The sequence below is a fragment of the Staurois parvus genome, unplaced genomic scaffold (assembly GCF_062004578.1).
Source record: "Staurois parvus isolate SC_StPar_1 unplaced genomic scaffold, SC_StPar_1.0 ptg000349l, whole genome shotgun sequence".
In the NCBI taxonomy this organism is placed as follows: Eukaryota; Metazoa; Chordata; class Amphibia; order Anura; family Ranidae; genus Staurois; species Staurois parvus.
In genome coordinates this window covers 2,876,086-2,903,248 of record NW_028318145.1, presented here as the reverse complement: position 1 = coordinate 2,903,248, position 27,163 = coordinate 2,876,086, and the positions used below count along the sequence as shown (strand labels likewise).

General features: G+C 39.8%; 1 protein-coding gene across 7 annotated transcripts in view; it reads left to right on the top strand.

Moving 5' to 3' along the window:
• Positions 1–27,163, top strand: part of POGLUT2 (protein O-glucosyltransferase 2) — a 91,424-nt gene that overhangs the window by 28,804 nt on the left and 35,457 nt on the right. For all 7 annotated transcript variants that reach the window (XR_016313806.1, XR_016313807.1, XM_089684520.1 and 4 more), the window contains exons 4-6: positions 10,237–10,314; positions 17,536–17,705; positions 22,485–22,722. Coding sequence is in view for 5 of the 7 variants with exons in the window: in XM_089684520.1 (XP_089540646.1) it covers positions 10,237–10,314; positions 17,536–17,705; positions 22,485–22,722 (486 nt within the window). In the remaining 2 variants the exon portion in view is untranslated. The remainder of the gene's footprint in view (positions 1–10,236; positions 10,315–17,535; positions 17,706–22,484; positions 22,723–27,163) is intronic.

Below are 27,163 nucleotides of genomic sequence, written 5' to 3'. Positions count from 1 at the left end.
TACTTGGCTACCCTACTTTCTCTCCTCTGAAATACCTACTATCATTCTCGGAGATTTTAACATCCCCATTAATGTAAACAACCCAGCTACATCCCAACTCTTCAACCTAACCTCATCTTTTGCCTTAACACAATGGACACAGTCCTCCACTCACTCTGATGGGAATACATTAGGCCTTGTTTTCTCCCATCTTTGCACTCCCTACAACCTCACAAACACCCCCTTTCCTCTCTCTGATCACAATCTCATTACCTTCACAGTGTCCTCGTCTTCAAACACCTATCCCTCCAAACAGCAAACAATTACCCTCAGAAACCTTCACAACTTAAACCCTTCTCTTTTCCACTCTGCAACTGACCTACTCTATGACAGAATCTCTCCCCTGTCCTGCCCTGACCAGGCCAATTCTGTCTACAATAGTTAGCTTTCATCCGCATTAGACTCACTTGCTCCTCTAACTACACGAAGTATCAGGCCCCGACCATTACAACTGTGGGAGACTGACGACACCAGAAATCTTAAGAGACATAGTTGTGCACTGGAGCGATTGTTGCGTAAAATCAAATCCCAGCAAGCATTCACCCTATATGAATCTGCTTTCTTAAAACACAATTCCTCCCTCCATGCTGCCAAACAAGCCTACTTTGTCACTCTTATTAATACCTTGTCATACAGTCCTTGTCATCTCTTCTCTACTTTTAACTCTCTACTTTCTCCACCTCCACCCAGTAACTCACCTACTGCTTATGAGATTGCCAATCATTTAAAAAAAAAAGATTGATGCAATTTGTAGGGGCATCATCACTACACAGACATCTATCCCACTTAGCATACGTTATACTAAACCTCCCTCAACACTTTCCTCTTTTGACCTTGCTACTACTGAAGAGGTCACTAAAGTTTTCTCAGAAGCCCGTCTCACCACCTGCCCCCTGGATCCTGTCCCCTCACAACTACTACGGTCACCCTCTTCTTCTATCCTATGCTCCCTCACTCACATCTTCAATCTCTCCCTCTCTACTGGCTCCTTCCCCTCCCCTCTAAATCAAGCACAGATCACTCCCATACTTAAAAAGCCCTCATTGGACCCCAGCAATCCGAACAACTTAAGACCCATCTCCCTGCTCCTGTTTACCTATAAACTCTTAGAACGCTTAGTCTCCAATCGCCTGAGCTCCTACCTCACTGACAACAACCTTCTTGACCCTTTACAGTCTGGCTTTCGCTCACTACACTCCACTGAAACTGCCCTACTAAAACTCACTAATGATTTACTAACTGCTAAAACCAATGGCCACTACGCCATACTCTTACTACTTTACCTCTGCGTGGCTTTTGATACTGTTGACCATACTCTCCTCCTCAGAAAACTCCACTTTCTTGGCCTCTTAAACTCTGCTCTCTCCTGGTTCTTCTCCTACCTATCGCAGTGCTCCTTCAGTGTTACCTATAACTCTCCTTCTCTCTACTTCCTCTTTCTGTAGGTGTCCCTTAAAGTTCTATCCTTGGACCCCTGCTCTTCTCCATCTACACCTCCTCCCTTGGTCACTTAATAAACTCCCATGGCTTAAGCTACCATCTCTATGTTGATGACACACAAATCTATCTTTCTACTTCTCACCTCACCCCTTCAGTCTCCTCTCGTATTACAAACCTACTAAGTGACATATCAGCATGGATGTCACTCCACTTCCTCAAACTAAATATTTCTAAAACGGAGCTCATACTGTTCCCTCCAGCCCATGCCCCCTCCCCTGAATTTTCCATCAAGATCAATAATACAACCATCAGCCTCTCCCCTCATGCCAGGGTACTTGGTGTAATCCTAGACTCCCATCTGTCCTTTCAGCCCCAAATCCAATCACTGTCTAAATCTTGTAGACTTCACCTGCAACATCTCCAAGATACGCCCGTTTTTAACTTCTGCAACCACTAAGCAACTTATTCACTCCCTTGATATCTCTCGCCTTGACTATTGTAACTCCCTCCTCATTGGCCTACCTAATCGCAGGCTATCCCCTTTTTAGTCTATAATGAATGCTGCATCCAGACTCATCCACCTTACCAGCTGTTCCATATCTGCCATCCCTCTCTGCCAATTGCTCCACTGGCTTCCCTTTGCCCAGCAAATAAAATTCAAAACATTAACAATCACATATAAAGCCATTTAGAACTCTGCCCCAAATTACATCACCAATCTTGTCTCCAAATATCACCCAAGCCATCCTCCCACGCCCTCCTGCTCTCTAGGTTACTTGTCTCCTCCTCCTACTCTCATCTCCAGGACTTCTCCAGAGCCTCCACCATCCTCTGGAACTCTCTACCCCAATCTTTCCGACTTTCGCCTACTCTGCCCACTTTTAGGAGAGTGTGCAAACCTTGATGGCCAACTACAGGAAACGTCTGACCTCAGTGATTGCCAACAAGGGATTTGTCACCAAGTACTAAGTCATGTTTTGTGAAGGGAATCAAATACTTATTTCCCTCATGAACATGCAAATCAGTGCATAATTTGTAAGACATGCATTTCTTTTGAATTTGTTGTTGCTATTCTGTCTCTCAGTGTTACAATACACCTACCATTAGATTTTTAGACTGATCATTTCTTTGTGAGTGGTCAAACATTCAAAATCAGCAGGGGATGAAATACTTATTTCCTTCACTGTAACTGAATATTCTATTTCTCCTATCAGTTCATCCCCCAGAGTTTTTACCTTTTGTACCACCAGCCCCTCCTTCTTAGATTGTAAGCTCCAAGGAGCAGGGCCCTCCTAACCCTCTTGTATTTAACTGTATAATTGCTGTATTCTCTTCCTTTATATTGTAAAGCGCTGAGCAAATTGTTGACACTATATAAATCCTGTATTATAATAATAATCCCAAACCTATCTGGTGTGTTCTTTTGGCCTTCATGATGTTGTTTGTTCACTAAGAAACCTCTGAGGGTTTCACAGAACAGCTGTAGTGATATTGAGATTAAATTTCACATAGGTAGACTCTATTTACTAATTTGGTGATTCTGAAGGCAGTTGGTTCCACTAGATTTTAGTTAGGGGTATCAGAGTAAAGGGGGCTGAATACAAATGCACGCCACACTATTCAGATATTTATTTGTGAACAATTTTTAAAACCATTTATCATTTTCCTTCCACTTCACAATTATGTGCCACTTTGTGTTGGTTTATCACATAAAATCCCAATAAAATACATTTATGTTTTTGGCTGCACCTGGACAAAATGTGGTAAATTTCAAGGGGTATGAATACTTTTTCAAGGCACTGTATGTCTGAGAGAGAAAGAGTTGCAAAACTCAAACCCTGACAGTAATATAAGGTGAAATAAGATGCAGATAATCAAATCATTGGGGTACACCAGCCCTTTAAGACTTTTTATGGGTTTCCAGATGACATGATCATTGATTGGGAACCTGTCCTACTGGCGCATGATTGCTTCTTTGTCACTGGGAGCTGATGGAGACAGAACAGTTTGGGGACACAAGCTTGAGCCACTTGCATAACAAAACATGTACACATATATGTGGTAGCAAGGAATAAGGTGCACCTCTGCACTGCAGGGTTGAAGAACTGATCTGTACACGGGTGATCTAGACCAGTCTTTCTCAACTAGGGTGCCAAGGCACCCTGGGTGCCTTGAAGTTTCTTCAGGGGTGCCTTGGAAAAATGTCTAAAAGCTGCCCAAAACTTGTGACTTACACAAAGTCACAGGTTTTCATTGTGCACCATTACGACCTTCTAGCCGCCGGCATCCTGATAACCAATGACATCATCAGTTGAGAAGAAGGATGTCACCTGCATGCACAGCATCCTAGTTTGACCCTTCCCTGTTCTGTTTTATATTCTTTACAAAAATTAATAAAAAACATTGAAATAGAAAAAATTTAAAATTATAAAAAAATGTAAAAAAAATTTAAGAAATATATATATATATATATTTTTTTATACTGTCACCAGTCAGTGTCCCTGATCACCGCCATGCCAGTTATATGATGACGCTGTACTGCACTGGTGAAAGTATGTAAAAAAAAAATTGTGAAAATAATTTTTTACATTTTTTCATTTTCCAAAAAATTATGACAAAAAAAATACAACTTCAAAAAACTCGCCATGCCTCTTATGAGATACGTCGGACTGTCTACTCTGCAAAAAGGGGTAATTTGGGGGATATCTGTACTGTTCTGATATTCTTGGACCTCAAGAAATTAGATTGGCCATCAGTACTTCAGGATTGATCAATATTCAGATCTATCCCATAGTTTGTGAACTCTATAACTTTCCTACAAACTAAAAAATACATCCTAATTTGGGTTATTTTCACCAGACATGTAGCAGAATACATCTCGGCCTAAATGTATGGAGAACAATTATTTATTTGCAAACTTTTATAACAGAAACAAAGAAAAACGTGTTTTTTTCCCCTAAATTTTTGGTCTTTTTTTGTTAATTTGGCAAGGGATAAAAACTGCAGCGGTGATTAACCACCTCCCATCCGGCCGTTGTATATAAACGTCCGGACGGTGGCAGTGCAGGGTCGGGTGGCCGTTTATAAACGACTTTCCTGGCCCCCTGCTTGTGCGCGCTCCCTGGGAGCGCGCAGCACCGTGATCCGGTGCCCACTGTGTCCTCCGGACACAGTGAAACACCGATCATCGGATGGAACCTCCGTGCGAGGTCCCGATCATGTGATCACTGATTAGCCAATCAGTGATCACATGCAGAGTAGTAAGCAAGATGTCACTTGTGACATCATTGCTTACTACATGTGAAATCTGTGAATGATCACAGAGGTCACATGGTACAAGGCTATTCACAACAGCCTTGTACCATGTGACAAGCTGTGAGCAATCACGGCTCTCACAGTATTTATCAATGGCTGCAAGAATGCAGCTAGAGAGAAGGAGAAATGATTGCTTTTACAGCCTTTTTGGGTGTAAAAGCAATCAGTGGAAAAAAAAAAAAATCTTCACCCCCCCCACAAGTAGTACAGTGACACTGTACTGGTGACACTGTACTGCTAGGGTGACAGTATGTAATAAATAAATAAATTAATAATATAAAAAAAATAAAAATGTAAAAAAAGTTTAAAAATTATTATAAAAGCTAATTTGGGTTATTTTTTTTTATACTAAACATATAACGGAATACATTTTGGCCAAGATTTATGATGAAATAATATTTTTTTCAAAATGTTTGGACTTTTTAATTTACATAGCAAAACAAAAATAAAAATCCCAGTGGTGAAGAAATACCACCAAAATAAAGCTTTATCTGTCTCAAAAAATGCTAACAAATTCATATGGGTACAGTGTTGCATGACCGCGCAATTGTCATTCAAAGTGTGATAGCTCTGAAAGCTGGATATTGCCCTGGGCAGGAAGGGGGTAAAAGTGCCGGGTATGGAAGCGGTTAAGCACTGAGCTATAATTACTTGACATTGGGCAGGTGACAGTTGGCAGTTTTTGAAAACAAGAGTCAGTTTGACCCAGTCTATACCTAGTAACAACCGTAGCACAGTGGTGAATGTGCCCGTCCAAGGAGTACACGGTCATAGGTTGTTACATTTTTTGTTTTTTTTGGGGTTTGTTTTTTTTAACATTCATTTTCTCTCATTTTATCTATTTGGAAAGCCTTTCATGGTCCCAGTACATTGTTCTGGAAGCATGGTGACAAGCCTTATCTTCCCTTACACAGTGAGGGTGTTTTCTTATTAACTCTTAAAAAAAAAAAATTCACTTTTTTTTAAAATTTAAATTGCTTAATTTGAGCTGCCTTTCAGTGTCACCTATCAGTGCCAGCCAGTGCCACCTATCAATACCAATCATTTCCACCTATCAGTGCTGCCAAACAGTGCCGCCTATCAGTGCCAGTCCGTGCCGCCTATCAGTGCCCGTCAGTGCCGCCTATCAGTGCCACCTATCAGTGCTGCCTTTCGGTGCCTATCAGTGATGCCTGTCAATGCCCATCAGTGTCACCTACCAGTGTCTCCTCATCAGTGCCCATCAGTGCCACCTATCAGTGTCCATCACTGCAGCCTCATTAGCGCACATCAGTGAAGAAGAAAAATCACTTATTTACAAAATTTTATAACAAAAACTAGGAAAAAACTTTTTTCCCCCCAAATTTTCAGTGGTTTTTGGTTTGTAAGTAGGGTTTGATGTGACTGGGGGAGGGTAAATGCACATGTCGGGGGTGGCGCCTATATGCAGAAGTTGTTTGCGCTTCACGTTACAAATCTGCGCACACATCGGAGGGGGTTCAGTAGTTCTAGGCCCATTATTCATAGGTAACCCTAAACTGATGACCTGTAGGGGCTTTTAAAGCATCATCTCTGAAAAAATATCGGGTCCTGAAGATTGCCGCCATCTCATTGGTGTACACAATTCGAACCGCCTCCCGCCCGCCATATGAGGAAATAACATGTGGGCGGCGGCTCTCTCATTCTGGGAGGGTGTCATATGATATCCTCCCACTCAATCTGCGCACGTGCGCCCCCGGGGTGGTTTCGCGGTGATCGGTGGTGCTCTGTGTCCCTGGGACACAGCAGAACACCAATCGCAGTAAAGAGCTGATGACGTCGGCTCTATCATGTGATCAGTTGTGTCCAATCACAGCTGATCGCATGTAAATAGGAAATGCCGGTTATCAGCAGTCCACTCCTCATGCTGATAGTTCATGAGGAGGAGAGGAGAGCAGGTAAGCGGCATTCCTCAGGGTGACATCTACACTGATCATCAGGGCAATCATCAGTGCCCTGATGATCAATGCCACCTGTCAGGGCCCATAATTGCCACATACCAGCGCCCATCAGAGCTGCCTTTCAGTGTTGCCTATCAGTGCCAGTCAGTGCTACCTATCCGTGCCGCCAATTAGTGCCACCTATCAGCGCCAGTCAGTGCCACCTATCAGTGTCCATCAGTGCCGCCTAACAGTTCCAATCAGTGTTGCCTATCAGTGCCATATATGAGTGCTGCCTTTCAGTGCCCATCAGTGATGCCTGTCAATGCCCATCAGTGCCACCTACCAGTGCCTCCTCATCAGTGCCCATCAGTGCCACCTATCAGTGTCCATCACTGCAGCCTCATTAGCGCACATCAGTGAAGGAGAAAAATCACTTATTTACAAAATTTTATAACAAAAACTAAGAAAAAACTTTTTTTCCCCCAAATTTTCAGTGGTTTTTGGTTTTTTTAAGAAAAATAAAAAAAAACCCAGAGGTGATTAAATACCACCAAAACAAAGCTCTATCTGTCACAAAAAAAATGATAAAAATGTCATATGGGTACAGTGTTGCACGACCGCGCAATTGTCATTCAAAGTGTGACAGCGCTGAAAGCTGGAAATTGGCCTGGGCAGGAAGGGGGTATAAGTGCCCTGTAGGCTAGTGGTTAATAAAAGCAAAAAAAAAACCCAGTTGATCCTGCCAGAAATCTTATCAGCTCATAAGTCATGGCCTGGACTGAACGGAGCTAAGGGGAGGGCCAGCATGACTGTGGCTTGCAGACGAGGCGGAGATTGGATTTGGGTGGGAGGATATTCAGTAGGTAGGGGTGGTTACTCACCTGATTGGAGTATTCGAGTTTGAGGGTGGTCTTTCCAGGATGAGGAGAGGGGTTGGGACTTGCTGGGTGTCAGTCGGAGCTTGTGCCAGCACGGGTGAGGTTTCTCCCGCCCTCCCTCCCTGGACCTGTTTTGCTGTTTTGTTTTTGTTATTCCTCTTGTCCTTTGTGTTTGTCGTGTTGTTTGGTTTTGTGTGGGTTCCTTGATTTTATCTTCATTCCTTGATCGGCATTTTGTGTCCTGGGGTGTTTGGCGGTTTTTGTTTTGTCATGGCAGCCGGCAGGGGTCGCTGGGTGTTGGAGTGACCATTTGGTGGATTATGGGTTGGGCCCATCATAGGTATGGGTGTTCCTTCCCAATTATAAGGTCATGTTGGTAAGGTGGGAGTTCATTGGCTGTATCTGGGACTATGTAGTTGTAGTATTGTCCCCAAGGCAGTGTAGTAGCGGCTGGGGGCCTTTTCATTGGGTGTCAGATACAGCTGAGTTATTGATGTGAGTAACAGTGCCTTCGAAGACCTTGGACCCGGTTGGGATCATTACTGTCAGTTATTATTTGATTGTACTGTATGATGTGTTATGTAAGAGTTATGTTAACCCGTTGCTGCCCAGCCTATAGCCAGATGGTGGCCGGGCGAACAGCTCATCCCTCCGGGTGGACGCCATATGGCGTCCTTTCCAGAGCACGCATTGCACATGCCCACAGGGCCGCGCTGCGGCGCGATCTATCACTGGCCGTGTACCTCGGACATGGCCATTTACAGTTCTGTGTACCGGCCCCGTTGCCAGTACCATGTGACCTGCTGTGACCAATCACAGAAGAATACTAGTCAGGACCAGTGTGAAAAAGTGTATTTGCTAATAAATCACCTCTAATGTTGGGTGCCCTACATGTGTGGATGTTGTATATAAAATTATTAGAATTGTTTTTCACATTTTAGAATGGTGTGCCTCAAGACTGTCTGTTTATAATTTTAAAGGGAGCCTCGGGGCTGTCCATAATTTTAAAGGATGCCTTGACTGAAAAAAGGTTGAGAAACACTGATCTAGACTAATAAGCATTATGAGTCAATAAATACTATACATTTAGCTAATCCCATTAAAAGCTAGTTTTCAAATTAAAAATACAAAAAACAGTTGCTTTTTCATTTTGTCAGAACCTTGCTAGTGAGTTGCGAGAAAAAGGTTTGCTCATTAGATGTATAAGGTTACATCCTAACCTATTTGTTCAGTGTAAGTTTCCTAAGGGATCAAAGGCTTTAAAAATACCTTATCAAACAATAACATTTGGTTCTGATGGTGAACCAGGACTTGTCCTTTAGGGAGCAAGGTACAATACTATAGGCTGTGATTTTGCACTGAAGAATTTATTGTTAAATCGTCTCATTGGCTGTTGTGAAGGAGGAGGTGGAAATCCTGGATTACTCTTACCAGTAATCTTGTTTCAATGACTCTACCTCAGTATACGATCAAATAATAAGGCGGTGAGCTCAGCTGGGGCTTTCAATCTTCTCTGTGCATTTCCTGTTCCCATCTGGTGGGAGGAGCAGTCTCTCTCGGTTGGCTGTTGTGAGGAGTCATAGAACAAGAATACTATCCAGAGTAATCCTGGATTTCTGTTTGACACCTGCCACTGAGACAGGAAATAAGGGAAATCTCCCCAGAGGGAGAAACCTACTGCTGTTGGGCTTAAAGAGCAGCATTTGCTCTAGGAATATGCTTTTCATCAACATATTTTGCTTTTGATTCCATAATAAATCAGTTGGATCAACATATCCCTTATGAAAAACATGTAGCTGGCTTTACCCTAAATTCCAGGGCACTTTGTTAAATAAATATGGACTCCCGAGCCCATCCACCCTGGTCGCCTGTGCTTTGCTGTTTGTCAGTGTAGCTGCCTGACATAGTTGTAGGATCTCTGACAAAAAAGTTGATAATAAATTGTATAGGTAAATTGCTGATAATAATTTGCAAATGTTTTAAGTGAATATGGGTGTATACATTTTAAAGTGTTACTAAGTGTGACTTGTGTCCAGCTGAGCACTGGTTAAAGCTTGTAGAAGGAGTTTTCATTCTGTCCTATGAGGCTGCATATCCTTTGACTCTCTGTCTGGACAGTGCTGTGCTGATCACGTGCACCCTCCCAAAGAAAAATAAAACCCTCTCTAGTCATACACACGAAACTGAGCATGTGCAGAGTGCCTCCTAGAGCTCTGTACTATCAGTAGATGGATTGGGGACAGTAGAAGAAGGGGAGGATCAGTGAAGACAGTATCAAACAGTCTTTTTGCACAATGTGGAGGATTAACCCTGTAGATTCCACAGTATAACAAGCATGCTTTACTGCATATACAGACTGATTTTATTGTTATGGGTTTAGTAACACTTTAAGCAAGTTTAAGCAAGGAAACATATTAAACACTCTCTTTGTTGGGGACTTTTTAAAACATTTTTGTATTAATCATCTATGAATACAGTATGCTTTTTATGCCTACTAGTAGTCATTATCAAAAGTCATTTGAAAACGACATAACCCATGCAATACCATTGTCAGCTATTATACCTGAGTGCCCATCTGTCTTTTTATAATATAGTTGAAGTGCTTTGATATAATTGCATAGTTATAGACATGCTTTAAAATTACTTGATTTTTTTAAAATTAGGTCTATATAAAGACGTACGGAGAGCACGTGGGGTTCAGAATATTCATGGATTCCTTTCTTCTGTCCTTAACAAGTAAAGTAAGTTCCTCTGTTCTTAACAAGTAAAGTACATCCTTATTAAACAATGCTAAACTGTGTAATGCAATGGCATGACATAAAATATTTGTAATTTTGCCTAGTACAAGTGTGTAAAGTTACTGAGAACCCACCAAGCACTATTAAAGTTAGCTATATGTGGCTTCTGAGATACTTAACCCCTTGACGCCGACGTAACACAAATATGCGGCCTCACGGACCTGGGCTTTTTTCCGTGGGGCCGCATATTTGCGTACCTGTCTTTGTGCTGGGAGCGCGCCGCTCGGCGCGCTCCCAGCACCAAGACCGCGGTGTCACTGAGAGCCCCGGGTCCCGTTCTAACGATCGGGACCCGGGACTCCCGATTCCGGGTCACGTGATCGCTGTGATAGCCTCTGATTGGCTATCACAGTGATCAATCACTGTGCAGCCCGGCCCCCTTGTTTTCTCTCTCTCTATGAATGGAGAAGAGAGATACATTGTATCTCTCGAACTCCTGACACAGAGAGAGAAAAAAAAGTTTGTAAAAAAAAAAAAAAAGATAAATAAATATTAAAAAATAAAAGAAAAAATAAAGAAAAATACCTAGATCAAGGTTTGATCTAGTTCAGTACCAGGGTTAGTGTTTGGGTCAAAGTCAGGGTCAAAGGTCAGGGTCAAAGGTCAGGGTCAAAGGTCAGGATTTAAAAAAAAAATTGGTATCAGTGTCAGTTAGTGTTAATGTCAATGTCAGTGACAGTGTGTTTTATATAAAAAAAAAAGACAAAAACAAAATGCGCACTGTTGTTTCTGGACTGTACTACGGGTACAAACAACAAATAACATACACATATATGGTATCGCTGCGATCGTCAAGAACTGGAGAATGTATTTTGAGTTGTTCTTTGGTGGTAGGTTATGGTCGTAACAAGAAACACACAGTTAAATTTAAAAAAATGATTTTTTTTACTATTTTGGCCCAGTTTTCCTTTAATAATAAAAAAAAATTAGGAGCTATCCATGACCATTTACCACCAAATGAAAGCCCAATTTGTCCTGAAAAAAACAAGGTATAATCCACCTGGATGTACAAAGTAGTTGTGACGATATGTACGGTTTTACTAACACGTCAACGTTGCAGAATTGTGCTTAGGCATTTAGATTTGTTTTACCCTTAGGTGTGAAGGGGTTAATAAAAACCACTGCTCTTAAAATATATTTGTCGTAAGAAAATTACCAGGGCTGCCATTGCTGGCATAATTCTAGCAATGCAAATTGTCTAACTGTGAACAGCTTCAATACTTTTCAATCACAAACCTGGAATAAGCATGCTGTAATTAAGTGTGGGAAATCCTTATCTCTATACCAGGTCTGTGACTCAAAGTACTGAAGTAAAAACATCAGCATGACAGCCAGCCAGCCAACCAAATAACAGGTGTGATCAGCAATGGCAGCTTACATAATTCACTGGTAACAGGGTCCCTTTAAACGATAGGTGCACATTACAAAAAAAATGCCTCTAGAATACCCTCTTGTCTTGCTCATCAAACACTTAACATAGTTGTAGACCTCAGATGAGCATGCAGGGAGATCTCAGTCCTGCAGCTAACAAGGTGATCAGGGGTTATAGGCTGTACTCAGCACTCAGACATTCTGTGCTGGCCACAGAATATAATGGGTTGCCTCTGATGATACTCTGAAGATAGCTTATTATTTTATATGACTGCTAAATGCATGGTATGTTAAATTACACATGTCAGCAGCAGACTATAAACACTGTGTCCCTGGGAAGAGAAAAGATCTTACTCCTTGCATTTGTATCTGAGATCTATAGATTTGTCTAAACTTGTATTGAGGATGGGGTACCTAGAGGGTTTTATTATATATGGAACCTATCTTTTAAAGCAAACCCGTATAGGGAGAAAATTCAGCAGTATTTGCCATAAGTAGCAGGCACCCCCAGAAGAGTGCATACCAACTCACCTTCCCTGTAGAATGTGACAGGACCCAAAAAACTTGCGGCATTGTAATTAACGACCAAGTTTCCCAGTCCTTGGTCCAATCCTTATCACAAAGGCACAGGTTTCTGGAGTTACAGGATGTTCTTCAGGAGATCTTCAGAAGATCTTAAAGTGTACTTTCCACTCCTGCCTGCATAGATAATTTAGAAATAAACCTGTTGCTAAATTGCTAAAAACAAAAAGAAAAAGAACACTTTTCTTGGCCTCAGTGTGCAATGGTCCTTGAAAATGTAGCTGCTTCACCAGTGCCTCTTGAAGTAGTTGATGCTTGGAATAGACTCCCAGAACAGGTAATGAGTCAGTCAACAGTAAGTGGATTCAAACAGACTTGGGCCAAACTTAGATCTGTATTCAGACAAAACAAAATAAAAAAGCTTGGGTTTTTCCAGTGGATCCTAAGGTTTCCTTGAACAGTGGCAGACTAAGCTCCCATATGATAGTGCCTGCATAGCTCTGAGGCCAATGCCACTTGGTAGAGTCAGTGGATTATCTACCAATGACCTTTTTAGCTGTTTGTGAGGATGACATTCTTCCCACTGAACTGTGTTACAGCCATATAAAGAGGCATAAAAAACTGAAGGGTAACTACTTGTATTACTCATCACTCAAAAAACATTCAATAACAAGGTTTTTATGTTAAGAGATTTTAACTATTTACACCCCCCACCACCACCACCATACACACAATACTATAGTCTTGTTGTCTGAAACAGTATCAGAACCCACCCATTATTTTAAACATGGCATCGTCCATGGGTGCTGCAGTCAATATCTTTGAAATTTTCCAATATTCTCCCAAAAAGTGGTGCAATAGACTCCAGTTGAATAGATGTGATAAAATAATCAGGGGTTTCCATAAATTGCTTATGGAACATTGGGGGTTAGCACAGGTTTTTTTTTTTACCTGAGATTTTAGTAAGAACTTAATGTGTTATCATTTTTTAGTTATTCCTCCCAGATAAAATGATTATTTGTACTATTTGAAGGACTTCTGGTAACTGAAAAAAGAAAATGTATGCCTTAGGTAATTATTCTTATTTCAGGACATTTATAACCAGACATAGTATTTTGAGAATAAATCTGTAGTCAGGTCAAAGAGTCATGTCTGCTGCTGTTATGTTTCCAGCTTTTTCTGGATCTTTTCCTATAAACCAAATATTTAATTACATTACCCTCTATTGTCAAGTGGCTATTGGACTCCTGTTTCTCAAAAAGGTAATAAATGTAACCCATTTCATGTTTACTCTGTATTCCTACATAGTACAAAGAATATGAAATAATTTTAATGACAGGTCAGGAGAATGGTGTATACACTGTGTAGACTACAAGGATTCTACATTTTTTTTTTAAATCAATGTAATTGTAAAGCCTTAAATCTGCAGAGCCCCATGTCACTTTGTGGATTTCTAATGCAGGATGCAATGATTAAAATTAAAATGAGCTGATTTTTTACCTTTTGGTAAATATTTTCAGCACTGTCATATGACTGCATTTCCCCTTCCACTATGTGATGAAGCTCTGCTATCACTGCTCTCAGACTCTCCTGAAGGTGATGATGAGGGGGTAAAGAAGGGAGGAACTGCATGTCTGCCTGTTTATACGGAGTAGAACCGGAGCTCCTAAACAGCGCATGTACACCTCATCAAGCATCTGATCTTTGGCTGATTAGCACTGTCAGCCCGATAATGAAAGCATGTAGGGAAATGGCATGATCATCAGGTAAATAATTGATAGTAATTTAGACTAAGATAAATAAGCATGTTGTGAATTGACAAATATTATGTGAATCTTGAATAAGAGACTTTTTAATTTTTTCCTTCACTTTGAACCTGGCTGTACCACTAAATTACAGTATCTCAGTGGTTGTTATTAAAGTTATTAACAAAGCACCAAAAGTTCATGCAGATGAATGATATCGTTCTCTTATTTATATTAACATATTGTCAGCTTTTAATGGCATAAATAAAATCCTTTACACTTAACAAGGAATTATGGTTAGGGCCAATTCATACTAGTGCGTTGATCTGCGTTTTAGCTCAGCTGTAAAAGCAGGTCAATGCAAGGACACCAAAAAAAAATTTTTTCTTAGGTGCCCTGTTCACACCACAAGGCTGCATTGATCCTCACTGACCTGCTTTGCATGTTGCAAAATGCATGTTGCAAATGTGTTTTAGCACAACACAATGCAGATAAATGCATGTTAAAGTGCAGGTCAATGCAGCACAACGCAACACAAGTAAAGGAAAAAATGGGAAAAAAATTTGCTGTTGCGATTTATTTTGTCCCTCATAAGCAACCATACCAACGTCCCCCCCCCCATTTTTACACATATAAGGACCCTATTGTATGGATGAAATATGGGGACATTACACACAATGGACTATTAAGAACATTTGATGAGTTAAAGGCCTTTTCACCTGTCCTGTAAGCAGTTTTTCTGATATATCCAATTGCGGCTTGCTTAGCAGGCTCAATTTGGGCCCTCTGGGGTTCCCTTTTCCCCCTCAGACTTAGAGTCTTTACTGCAGGATAATGAGTTATCTAAGCTCTTGTCCACTATTTCCAAGTCTCTTTTCCCAGAAACCCGTAAACCCCTGGATTTGTGTAGGACTAGGTGGAAGGCAGTGGTCCCTGACCTGGATACAAAGGACTGGGAAGGCATTTTGGATGCTCCTTTCACCAGGCTGATCTCCAATCATGACCAACTAATACACTTTAAATTCTTAAACCCTATATACGTCATCCCAGCAAAAATTGCTAAGATCTTTGGATCAGCCTCCTCCTCCTGTTGGCATTGTCAGGCGGAGGTTAGCAATGGTTCATGCATATATTTTGGGATTTTCCAGCTATACAGGGTTCTGGTCAGGGGTCCTCTGGTGCATTTAAGTTGTTACCACTATACTGCTACATTCTTCTGTGAGACATTGCCTACTAAGTTTGGTAGATGATCTAGCCCCCACTAAAGCTATACGCACACTGCTTACCTTACTTTTCTTCCATGCTAGAAAACAGATTGTTCTCTCATGGAAAAAAATGCATGCTGCTACCGTGGAAGCTTGGAAATCCCAGGTTAATAAGACGTTACCCCAGGGGCTGACTGACCATTTGGAAACTCGGGCGCTGCCCGAGGGCCCGGGTCAGTAGGGGGCCCCATGAGATGCCCCTGGTACCCTTTTAATAGGCTTTTTTGAGTTTGGGCAAGCATCATGAGTTGTCAGTCCGCCCCTGCGTTACCTTTATACAAGGCTACGTACCTTTTAATAGAGGTGCACTCCTCTAGTTTGACAAGGTTTGGGGTGGGTGGGTAGCATCTCCCCATACAGTTTCCCATTGAGTAATATTTCAACGCATTTTTCTCCTATTGGGGTTTCTCTGCAACGGTAATTACTGTACACTGGATTTAGTTTGTTGCACTGATTGACTAAGCTTACCTCTTTGCTTTTGTATTGGAGTGTAAATTGCTCTCTTAATTTAAGTGACCATGGCGGGGTGCTCTTATATTGTATTTTGTATGCCCATCCTACTATGGGTGCCTATTGGGACATCTGCAGGCATGATTACTGTATTGTTGTTTTTATGCTTTTCCCTTTTTTTACGTTGCTTGTCACTGATATCTACTTGTAGCTAAATTTAAATGTTTTGTAGGTTTTATACTATGTTAAACCTTTCAATAAAAATAATTTTCCCCCCAAAAAAACCATACCAATGGCCATCTTTGGGAGATTGGAGAGTGTAAAAGTTCTGTTATAAGGTTCAAAACTGCCCTTTACTTTCACTTTGTGATAGCAATGAATGTACCCAATAGCGTCTTCTTGTTTGCCCAATCTCCTCATACGCCTCCTCTTCAGTATAGCTAGCACTGTAACAAATATTTGGGATGTTGTGATAGACATCCTGATCAACAAAAATAGGAGCAAAATGTACACAAAAATTGTCCAAAAATGAATATGTCTTCACCCACACTCCTTCCTTGCCCACAGGGTATGACCATGTCACAGGGAATCCTGTAAAAAAAACAGTGCGCTTTAACAAGCGCTAAAACACACGGCAACCTGTATTAAAATGCGTCTAAAATGTATTGAAATGTACATGCCTTTGCCATTCAACCATTAAAGCCTAATTGGAAAGCAACAAAATAATTCATTATTTTTAGTCGGTTTAATCTAGGTCAGGTCAATTATTTATGCTGCTTCTCCAATGCGGCTCATTCATAAAAATACAGAATGGTATATCTGGCATTGAAAGGACATAATCATCTAGGCACTCCTTCCAAATTACATATTATCACATATTACATATTATTAATTTTACATACTGCAATGGTAAATTCTAAAAGAATTAAGTTGTTAACAATAGCTTCCTTTTTGATGATTTATTAACTTTTTTGTGTGAAAACAGGCAAACACTAGCATGTAGTACTGCTTTTGTTAATTCTAGGAACATTGACAAAACATTACTTTGCTTATCCTGTGTTTGATGAGATTTTGAAAATGAATTAAAAGAATGTATTTTGCAGTGATAATAAAAAGCAGGGACAATTCAGTAATGCACCTTTACAAACAGACTTTGAACACAAAATAAAATGATCCAAAGTTGAGAAAAGCTATTAGCTATCAAAATGTTATCTGGGAATGACATACAAAGGGTATTTAGGGGTTTGGCATTAATGTACAATAAAAAATATTGGAAAGCACTGTAACTAAATAACTGTGGTTAGTGGGCCACAGGTACCTTACCTGTGTTCCCAGACTCTAGGTTCTGTGCCAGTTGTATATACATGTATGTTACATGGCATGGATTAGAGGAAAACTGATAAGAGAAATAATATGTGAGCTACTGTACCATTGCTAACCTCCATATGAAAATGCTGATACTTTTTATTGTTTCTAAACCACTGACCCAGAACTCATTGAAACCATAGGATCAGCCTAACCAACAAGAAACCAATGGCACTTATATCATGTTTTTTTTTTTTAAACAGTTAAACATATTTTTTAGTTACCGGTATGTTATTTCTGGATTTCAGTTTAATGAAAAAGATCCAGTAGATGTCAGTATATACCATTCCAAGCAAAACCTGTTTGTAGCAAAGTATTACATAAGCATTAGTAGGAGTTTTGCAAATAATACATAAACACTTATTGTAAATTGTACACAGGCCTTCCTGTAAATTTTATATATTTTTTAAATATAATAAAGTGATACATTCAATATTATTCTGCAGGTGAAAGTTCCAGATGTGGAATTCTTTGTAAATTTAGGGGATTGGCCACTGGAGAAGAGGAAAGTTCAGTCTATTCACCCCATCTTTTCTTGGTGTGGATCCACAGAAACAAGGGACATTGTAATGCCCACTTATGACCTGACAGATTCTATTCTGGAGACTATGGGGCGGTAATTTGTCATTTTAATTTTTCTACGTGTTGGATCTGTAAACTATCTCTATGCATGAATTGTTTCTATGACATATACCAATTTTAATTGAATTGGCACAATAATAAATATCCAGATTAAACCAAAACTGGGCATTTTTAAAAAATTTAAACTCATTTAAACCCATTTCTGTTTTTTAAGTCTTATTTTTTGGGATGTATATAGTACTTTTTCTCATCAAACCTAAAGTGGTTGCAAGAAACAAAGCTGAGGCTGTCAATCAGCTGGAGATCCCTCCCAGTCACCATTTTTTTTCTTAGTGCCAGGAAAACTTGTCAAAAGTGATTCATGCAGATAGAGGAACAAAGCTGCAGACAGCAATGGCACTTTGGGGTTAATATACTAAAACTTGATTGTGCAGAATCTGGTGCAGCTCTGCATAAAAATAGATGAAGTTAGAAGCTGATTGGCTATCATGCACTGCTACACCAGATACTGGGTGCTCCAGTTTTAGTAAATCTCCCCCCCGTGCTCTTAATTGAGACAAGTACACACTATAGAGGGATATGCTTTGTTCATATTTCATGTTTGAGTATTACACCCATTTTTAAGCATGGGTCGGATTTACTAGGAACAATAGGCCTTCACCTAGAGGCAGCAGAAACAAGAGGGAGTGTTTCCTTGTATAGTTATCAAACACATTTTTTTTCTATCATCAGAAGAAATACAGACATATTCTATAAGCAGCACTGCACGATGTCACAGTGTTCGAAGCTTAGTCAGAAATTATAAAATAAGTGATCTGTGCAAATGAGACTATCCTGACAGAGAGGTGTTGCTTCAAGTTATAAAAGTTGTGTGCCCATAGGCTCTAGTGATGACAATCTGGCCAGCTAAGTAGATTGTTTTAAACAACAGCTGGATATTAACATTTAAAGGTAATACCACATGAGATTGTTTATCCAGGGAGTATTCGACTGCCTTCTGGTGTATCAGGAAGGAATTTCTTTCCTCTCTGCTGGAGCAAGGTGAATCATGTTTTATAGGAGTTTTTTTTTTAAAAAATGCACTTTTGTAATGATAAAAATATAATTAAACATATTTTAAAATGCAACTAGTGTACCTGTTTTATACGTGGTATTAGCTTGTGGAAATTCTCTTTAGATGGAAGATGGAAAGAAAGGGGCAACACCAGGTGTCGATCAGGTGTGGTTCATACAAGTGGAGTGGAAAGAATTATGGTGACTGAGGAAAGAGCAACCTGATGATATCATTAATCTCTTCTGTTGATTCTTCACTGTCTAGTCATGTGCAGAGGGCTGGGGGGAGTAACAGCTAGATTTCATAAATGCAACAGAGAAAAGTCAAGTCACAAGGCTGGCTCTGCTGTCTGGTAGGGCTCTGGGACTGGATGGACAGAAATACAAATCATTTGGCAGGAAAAACTGTTTGCGTACACAGTGTATTGAGAAAGTATTCACACCCCTTCAGATTTTCAGTCTTGCTATGTTGCAGCCTGATACGACAGTTGTTTAATTTTTTTTTTTAATTAATCAACACTCAGTACACCATAAAGTGAAAACAGAATATCAGAAATGTCTGTGAATGTATTAAAGATAAAAACTGAAATATCACGTTGACATAAGTATTCAGACCCTTTGCAACAATACTTGAAATTTAGCTCAGATGCCTCCCATTTCTCTTGATCATTGCTGATATGTTTCTAAAACTTGATTGCAGTCCACCTGTGGTAAATTAAGCTGGTTGGACATTATTTGGAAAGGCGCACACCTCTCTGTAAATGGCCTCAAAGTGTATACTGTAACGGAGCAAATCGAAGCAGAGCTCAGAGACAGGATTATTGCAAGGCACAGATCTGGAGAAGCCCATAAAAAAATTTCTGCTGCACTGAACGTTCCTCAGAGCACAGGGGGTCTCAATAATTCTTCTTCCCCTTATTAATATTTTACAGGATTTATATAGCACCAACAGTTTGCTCAGCGCTTTATAATATAATGGGAGACAATACAGCAACAATACAGTTCAATACAAGAGGGATAGGAGGGCCCTGCTCCTCGGAGCTTACAATCTAGGATCTTAAATGGAAAATGTTTGGCACAGTCAGGACTCTTCTAAGAGCTGGCTGCCCAGCCAAACTAAAAAATTTGGGGAGAAGGGCCTTAGTAAGAGAGGTGACCAAGAACCCGATGGTCACTCTGACTGAGCTCCAAAGATACTGTGTGGAGATGTGGCAAAGTTCCAGAAGGACAACCATCACTGCATCTCTCCACCAATCTGGGCTTTATGGCAGAGTGACTAGATGGAAGCATCTCCTCAGTGCAAAACACATGAAAGTCCACTTGGAGTTTTCAAAATAAAGTTCAAAGCATTCATAAGTATTCATAGGTATCCATGTGTAATTGAGTTAGCCAGTAACTGAGTTGATTGGTAATAGTCCCCATCTTGCCAACATCATAGCTCTATCACAGGGATCTAGACAAGATAAATGTAGTACGCCCTACTGCCTACAATAGGTGTACAGATAGCAACAGACCACAGTTCTTGCTAAACACTCAGTAGGAGTTATTTACTGTAACTGGAGAGTGCAAAATCTGGTGCAGCTCTGCATAGAAACCAATTAACCTCCAGGGTTTATTTGAAAAGTTAAAAATAGAAGCTGATTGGCAACACGGACAGTATAATCTGACCTCCTAGGAAACTGTTAAAATCATAGAAAATGATAAACATCTGATAAGTAAACCAGTGGCTAGGTTTAATTTTGGGTGCTCCTTATCCAGTTTCAAGTGTTGATTCTGTTTTTTATGCATTTTTTATTTACAGTTTTCATCATTACCAGAAAAGACAAAATTCACAGAAAACAATATGAAATACAAAAAACATAGTGCCCATTACTGACACTAGGATAATTAAGTATGAAAAGCAGTAGTACAATAAGATGTCATAAAAAGTATCTGTATACAAAGTGGTTTCATGAACAACCTTTACATACTATAAAATGGCTGAGGGCAGTACAAAGGAACAGACAATAAATGAGTTACTGGGTTCAATTGTAGGTCATGATTGTTACAGTGAACCTGGTTTAGGTAGTCAGCTTCTTGTAATATACAGGAATAGAAAGCTACTATGACGGTATAGAGGAAGCAAAGTTAACACAGGATATAGACAAGGGAAGAGAGGGGATCCAAATGGGCAAGTATGGGTGGGAGGGAGGCATGGGGGAAAGGCAAGGAATGGGAGATGGTATGCCACATGGGGGAAGATGATAGCCTTACCCGTAAATGTGAATAAGAGATGAAATCGGAAGCAGTTAAGCAGGTAAAAAGATAAGGAGGTTAAATATGTAGTATTTAGGTAACAGTAGGGAGAGAAACCAAGATCTGTATGGATTCTTTGTGGAGGAGTATTCTATCCATTTGAACCAAGTAGTATGGAACCTAGCATCTGTTCAGAGAATTTGAAATCCTCCATACGCCCAATATCTTCAATGCAAGGGATTCACTACTGTATTTACAGTGGGGAAGAGAACTTCCACAATGCAGGGATGCAGGAACATTCTGTGTTTCCGTTGATTTTTTTTCTTTATATCAGAAATACTTCAACACCTAAAGTGCATATGAATAATACCAATTATAGAAGTTTAAAACAATATTTGAAAAGAATGCATAAATACTACTTCACAAACTAACCCAATATGTAAAACGAAAAAGCCAAAAAAAAAAAGGAACATGTAAGTAATGTCCACTAGTATCAATAGTGTCCAGTGCTAGAAACTTCCACCTTGTAAGAAAACCTCATCTCATCCTTGTGACCAACACATCTGCCACGTTTCACAAGCTCCAAAGCTGCCAAAGCAGAGCAGCAAACAGCGCTTTTGTATCAATCCATGATCAAATGGTCATCTAGCTCCACAACCATACAGTAGTTGCCTGGTAGTACCACCTCTCACCACTGTAGACAGGTCATCTCTTCAATGCTGTATGGAAGAAAAGCCCTCACCGCATGGAGCCACTCCAGGAAACCATATATAATGTAGTCATTTTATATAGGAAGGTTTAATCTTAACATAAAATAAATAAAAGCATCCAGATGCCAAAGCAATAGCAATTCCCAGATCATATACAACAGTGCATTTATAAAGATTGCCGCCAACACCTATACCAGAAGTGGCGGCGTGATGTCAGCTCGTAGCTCTACCCATACGTGTTTTGTGTGAATGGACATCTTCATGGGATGATATTATGCAGATGTCTGAGAAGAACCTCCTTACATAGGCTATTAATGGGTTAAAATGTAATATTCATACATTTATTTTTTCACATTTTTTTGTAACTTCTATCATTGGTATTATTCATATGTATTTTATTGATGTTACAATTTTGGGTTTAGTATACTGACCTGCTGCAAGCTGCCTGAAACCCATTAGCGCTAACCCCTTTTTAAATTTCTTTTTCATATGCTTTCAGGGGTATTTTATTATGTTGTAGGTTGCAAATTGCTGGTGTTTTTGGTACAGGCTGCTCAGTGAACTTTTGAACTGTTGTGTGGACCAGTGACCAAGTTTCAATTGTAACATTAGAGTTTAAAAACACTGTAACTTGGAGATAAGGCTTTAAATGTTGGAAATTTAACTAATGCAGTTTAGTTCCTTCATACGTATAGAATTTTGATTTTTTTTTGTAAGCTATTTAGAGATAAAAATGACCATGAAACATGTAAAAACAGTAGTATTGTGGAATTATAAGGTGACATTTTGTTCCTGGTTGGTTTTATTTTGCACAGGGTGAGCCTAGACATGACATCTGTCCAGGGAAACACTGGCCCAAAATGGGAAGAGAAAAACAGTACAGCTTTTTGGAGAGGTCGAGACAGTTGTAAAGAGAGGCTGGAGCTGGTGAAGATGAGCAGAAAACATTCAGAACTGATAGATGCTGCTTTTACACACTTTTTTTTCTTCAAACATAACGAGAGCCTCTATGGCCCTATTGTGCAGCCTATATCTTTTTTTGACTTCTTTAAGGTAGGTGCTGTTAAAGGTGAAGTTATCTAACTGTAGAGCTTGGAATTGTTTGTGACAAGTGTTTTATCACAGAATTCACAATTTTAAGGCTTTAGGTAGGCTGTCAAAAGTATTAAGCCAGGAAGTATTGGAATGTTACTGTATGTATACAATGTTGGCACTTGCAATACACAAAAACTATAAATCTTTTTTTTTTATAAAGCTTGAATATAACATGTTTCGCATATCTGCCTATGGTTTAAATATATATATATATATATATTATCTTTTGTTAACTTGAGGATTCCTTCAGTGTTTGGATTGAACAAGGCTGTTACCAGTGCTTTACTTCAGATCACATAATAGTGAAAAGTTTTAAGATTTTTTGCATTTTTGATATTTTGTATATAATGTTACAGCAGTTGTAAGAGGTATCCATTGTGTTGTACTTTAAAATTGATAGTTTCTCTTTAACTAAGAATTGGTGATGCTTCCTAGGGTGGGCAATTTCTACGAATGCCAAGTTCAGTTTTGTGCACTGTCCCACCCATTACTACTGATCCTTGTGACCACACAAATATATAATATACAGGGAATTGTTCTAGGCACCTCTGGACTTTCTTTTGAGCCTTTTCCACAGAATCAGGTCTAATAATGCATTTCTGGAATATAAGGAGAAAAGGGGGAATATAATTATTTAGGGAACATGATCAATAAACACTAAATTAAAACGTTTTCGAGGAAATATTTAATCTCATGAAATATAAATGTCGCTTCATTGTTTTGTGTCATTTTCCTTTGGTGTGTTTGTTTACCCGTTAACTAGTCAGCTAATGTTTTATTGAAAAGCGCAGCTTGTGCTGTAAATACAGTATGTGTACCAAATTAACCTTACCTTTATATATAGAAGCTGTGCAGCCACAGTTTGTTACATAGACATACGCACAGCCTTATTTGTCAACTATGTAATAAGTGAGTTGTGGCTAGAGTCTAAAACTGAAGGCTAACGTGTAGTTATTACTGTATATTATATATTTAATATGTGAATGTAAAATGTGTATAAAGCATCGATCATGTATGATGCCAAGGTTGACCTCCTGAAAATGGTAGATACTTGGCTGTCTCTGGCGTCAACACTTTGAGGGAGATTTACTAAACCTGGAGCACTCAGAGTCTGCTGCAGCTGTGCACATTAGCTAATCAGCTGCTAACTTCAAGTTGTTCAATTAAGCTTTGACAATAAAACCTGGAAGTTGATTGGTTTCTTTGTAGAACTGCTCCAGATTTTCCATGCTCCAGTTTTAGTAAATATCCCCCTCTGTGTTACTGACCCATCTTTGATGTGTATCCCTGCCTTGCACCACAGAGCCTTTTCCTATTAGTAAGATGTACTCTGCTTGAGTGGTGGGGGCCACCATGGGTACTGCTCACCCATAGAAATAAATGGGACTGCAGGATGCATGCAGTAAAGGAACGGGTGGGAATGATTGTGTGGGAAAACCTGTGTGACATTGGGCAGGGTATCACAGCGAAGATCCAGGAGGAAAGAAAGCATTTTGCAAGGTGAAAAACGCTCAGGGGGATGTTGGGTGTTAATTCAAGGACAATTGTACCAAAGGTATAGTTGTCTAATAAATCAAGGCAAAGTTAGACCTCCTTGTGCTTGGTCAGTATGGCAAAATAATATAGCAGCCAGGCAACCAGAATTTTTAGATGAAGGGATTTGCAAGGGGTAAGCTAGATAGTCTCTCAGAACATGTTTTCTTTTAACTTTGCTCTGAGTTCATTTACTGCCACGAGAATAACTTACAAGAGAAATCTCCAATATTATCTGTCTTCAATGTGACTTTTTTAATTCAGCTCTTCCAATAGAAAATTATTTAAAAATGCTATTTGTCCACTGTTTTCTTTGCTTAGAAATAAAGTAAACATATAGATTGATTTTGGGCAGAGCTGATACTGATTTCTCCCAGAAGACCCAGCAAACATCTTTTTCAGGTTGCAGATGTTGGGGAACTTCTACAATTTCATATCATATGCAACAAATCACCCCCCACTCCTGGACATTTGTGACAAATATGCTTGGTTCACCTATTTTGAATAGTCTCAGTGGTGTGACGCACCTCGGTTCCATAAGACTATCACCGTACGACTGAAATTTCTTTGGGAAAATTCCTTCCAATTGTGTTTGTCAAGGTCAGCAGTGTCTCTGCACCAAATTTTGTATGATTAAGCAAAAGTAGGATAGCTTCTAATGGCAAATTTCAAAGGGTGACAGTGAGGAGTCATGTTGGGCTACTGCAGCATGCCTAATATGTATATACTTAAAAAAAAGCATCTGGGTGGGAGTGTGTAGTCCAGAAGTTTGAAATTCACCGCTGTCATTTAGTTGATTTAGATACGTTATTCCAAATCTCACCCATTTGACACTGTTATGGCTATCTGCAAAATGAAAAAAATAGGATTGTGCCATAGAGGGTCATTGACAAGGTTGATAAATCAGGACAGGCTAATGTTTGGGAACACAGTCAAAGTATTTTTAAGGACATTTTAAGTAACACTTCTACATTTCTGTAAAGCAGGTTAGGTAGGGTTCCATAGAATTAAACTAGTGCAGCTTCCGTAGTTGGGGTTGCATTGCTAATGAGTATAGAAGGTTTAGATTCCAACAAAAACAAACTAAGGATGGTGATTATTTCTTGAAATTTGGCTTTAGAGATGTGAACAGGGAAGCTGAAAAAACCATATAAGAACTTTGGAAGGTATACAATCTTGAAAAAAAAATTGCCCTGCCCATCAAATTCAAGGGAAGGTTACTCCAGATATATATCATATTTTTAAAAGATACTATAAGCGGGTTCAAATTGTTCTCAATATATTTAGAGATTGATACCTGAACCTTGCTTTCCAAGTATCGGAATTGAATAGAAAGTTGCAGCAAGCATTTGCCATTTAAGACTAGATCTGTGTCATCATCATTATAGAAAATATTAGATTTCCCCCAGTTTATTTTAAAGCCAGGGTAAATTCCAGATTCCCATATTACGTCCAGGACTACAGGCAGTGAGTCTTTGGGATTGGATAAATAAACAAGCATATTGTTTGCATATAACAATACCCTTTCCTCCAGGGTACAAACAGTAAGACCTTGAAACAGAGGGATCAGCTGGACCATGTACACCAGTGGCTCAGTTGTAAAACAATCAGGAGAGGAGACAGGGAACAGGTACCTCTTAAAAAAGGAAAGGAATCAGTAACTATATTGTAAATCTGTAAGTGGGCTTTCAGCCCATTATACGAGGGGCGTTCAAGTCAATCCGGGACTTTTGAGTTTATATGATAAAAGAACACATTTCAAGGAGTGAAAACTGCATTTATTTTTTATATACTCCTCTGCTACATTTATACCCTTATCCTAGTGTTTAATGCCAGGAAAGCTTTGGCATAGAAAGAGTTGTCAGTACGCCTAAACAATCCTAGGACAGCCTGCTTCACTTCGTCATCAGTGCTGAAATGCTGACTTCTGAGCAAAGTCCAGGCTCTAAGGGGGGTGTGGCAGTACCTCCCAGCTGAGTTGCAGTAATGTGCACGTAGTTCAGTGAGCAGTATGAGCTGGTGTGCGTTATCCTGGAAAAACAGGATTCCCTTAGTAAACAAACCAGACCATTTTTTCCATAGACATGTATGCACATCACTCAGAACACAATAGTAATATTCACTGTTGATAGTAGCACTACGGGGTAGAAAATCCACATGAATAATGCCATGTTTGTCCCAGACAATTGCCATCACTTTACCTGCACTCTCAATTGTTTAAAATGTTTTTGGTGGTGGTGAGTCCGCATGCTTCCACTGCTTTGATGCTCGTTTTGATTCTGGAGTGAAATGATGTGCCCAGGCTTTTGTCACATGTAATGTAGAAATCCTGTCCTTCCCTGTCAACACCCTCCGTCAATGCAGTGCAGACTTCAACTCTTCTGTGCCGGTCAAAAGTAGAAAGCTGTCTTGGTATCCAGTGTGCGCTAACATTTAAAAAATGCAAATGTTCATGAATGATTGTTTTCCCAAAGAAATATTCTTCTCTTGTGCAATTTCATGACAATTTCATTTATGCGTCGATTATCCAGCATCAGGCGGTCCATGCACTGAATTTTCACAGGAATGACTGCTGTGTCATGGGAACCAACACAGCCGGGATTTTCACTGATAGACATACAGCCATCTTTGAAACATATACACCATTCATTTGTTTACTGTGGCTGAGAGTTTCATCATCACCATACTGTGCTTGTAGTCTTCTGTAGATATCTGCAGGTTTTACGTCTTCGTTCACAACAAACTTCATCACTGCACGCTCTTCCATGCACACACTAACACTGTTGTCTGCCATCTTGATTACCAGTCTTTGGATTGGTCCGTGTGTGCTGCCTATCAATAATAGGACACACTTGCCACTTACTAC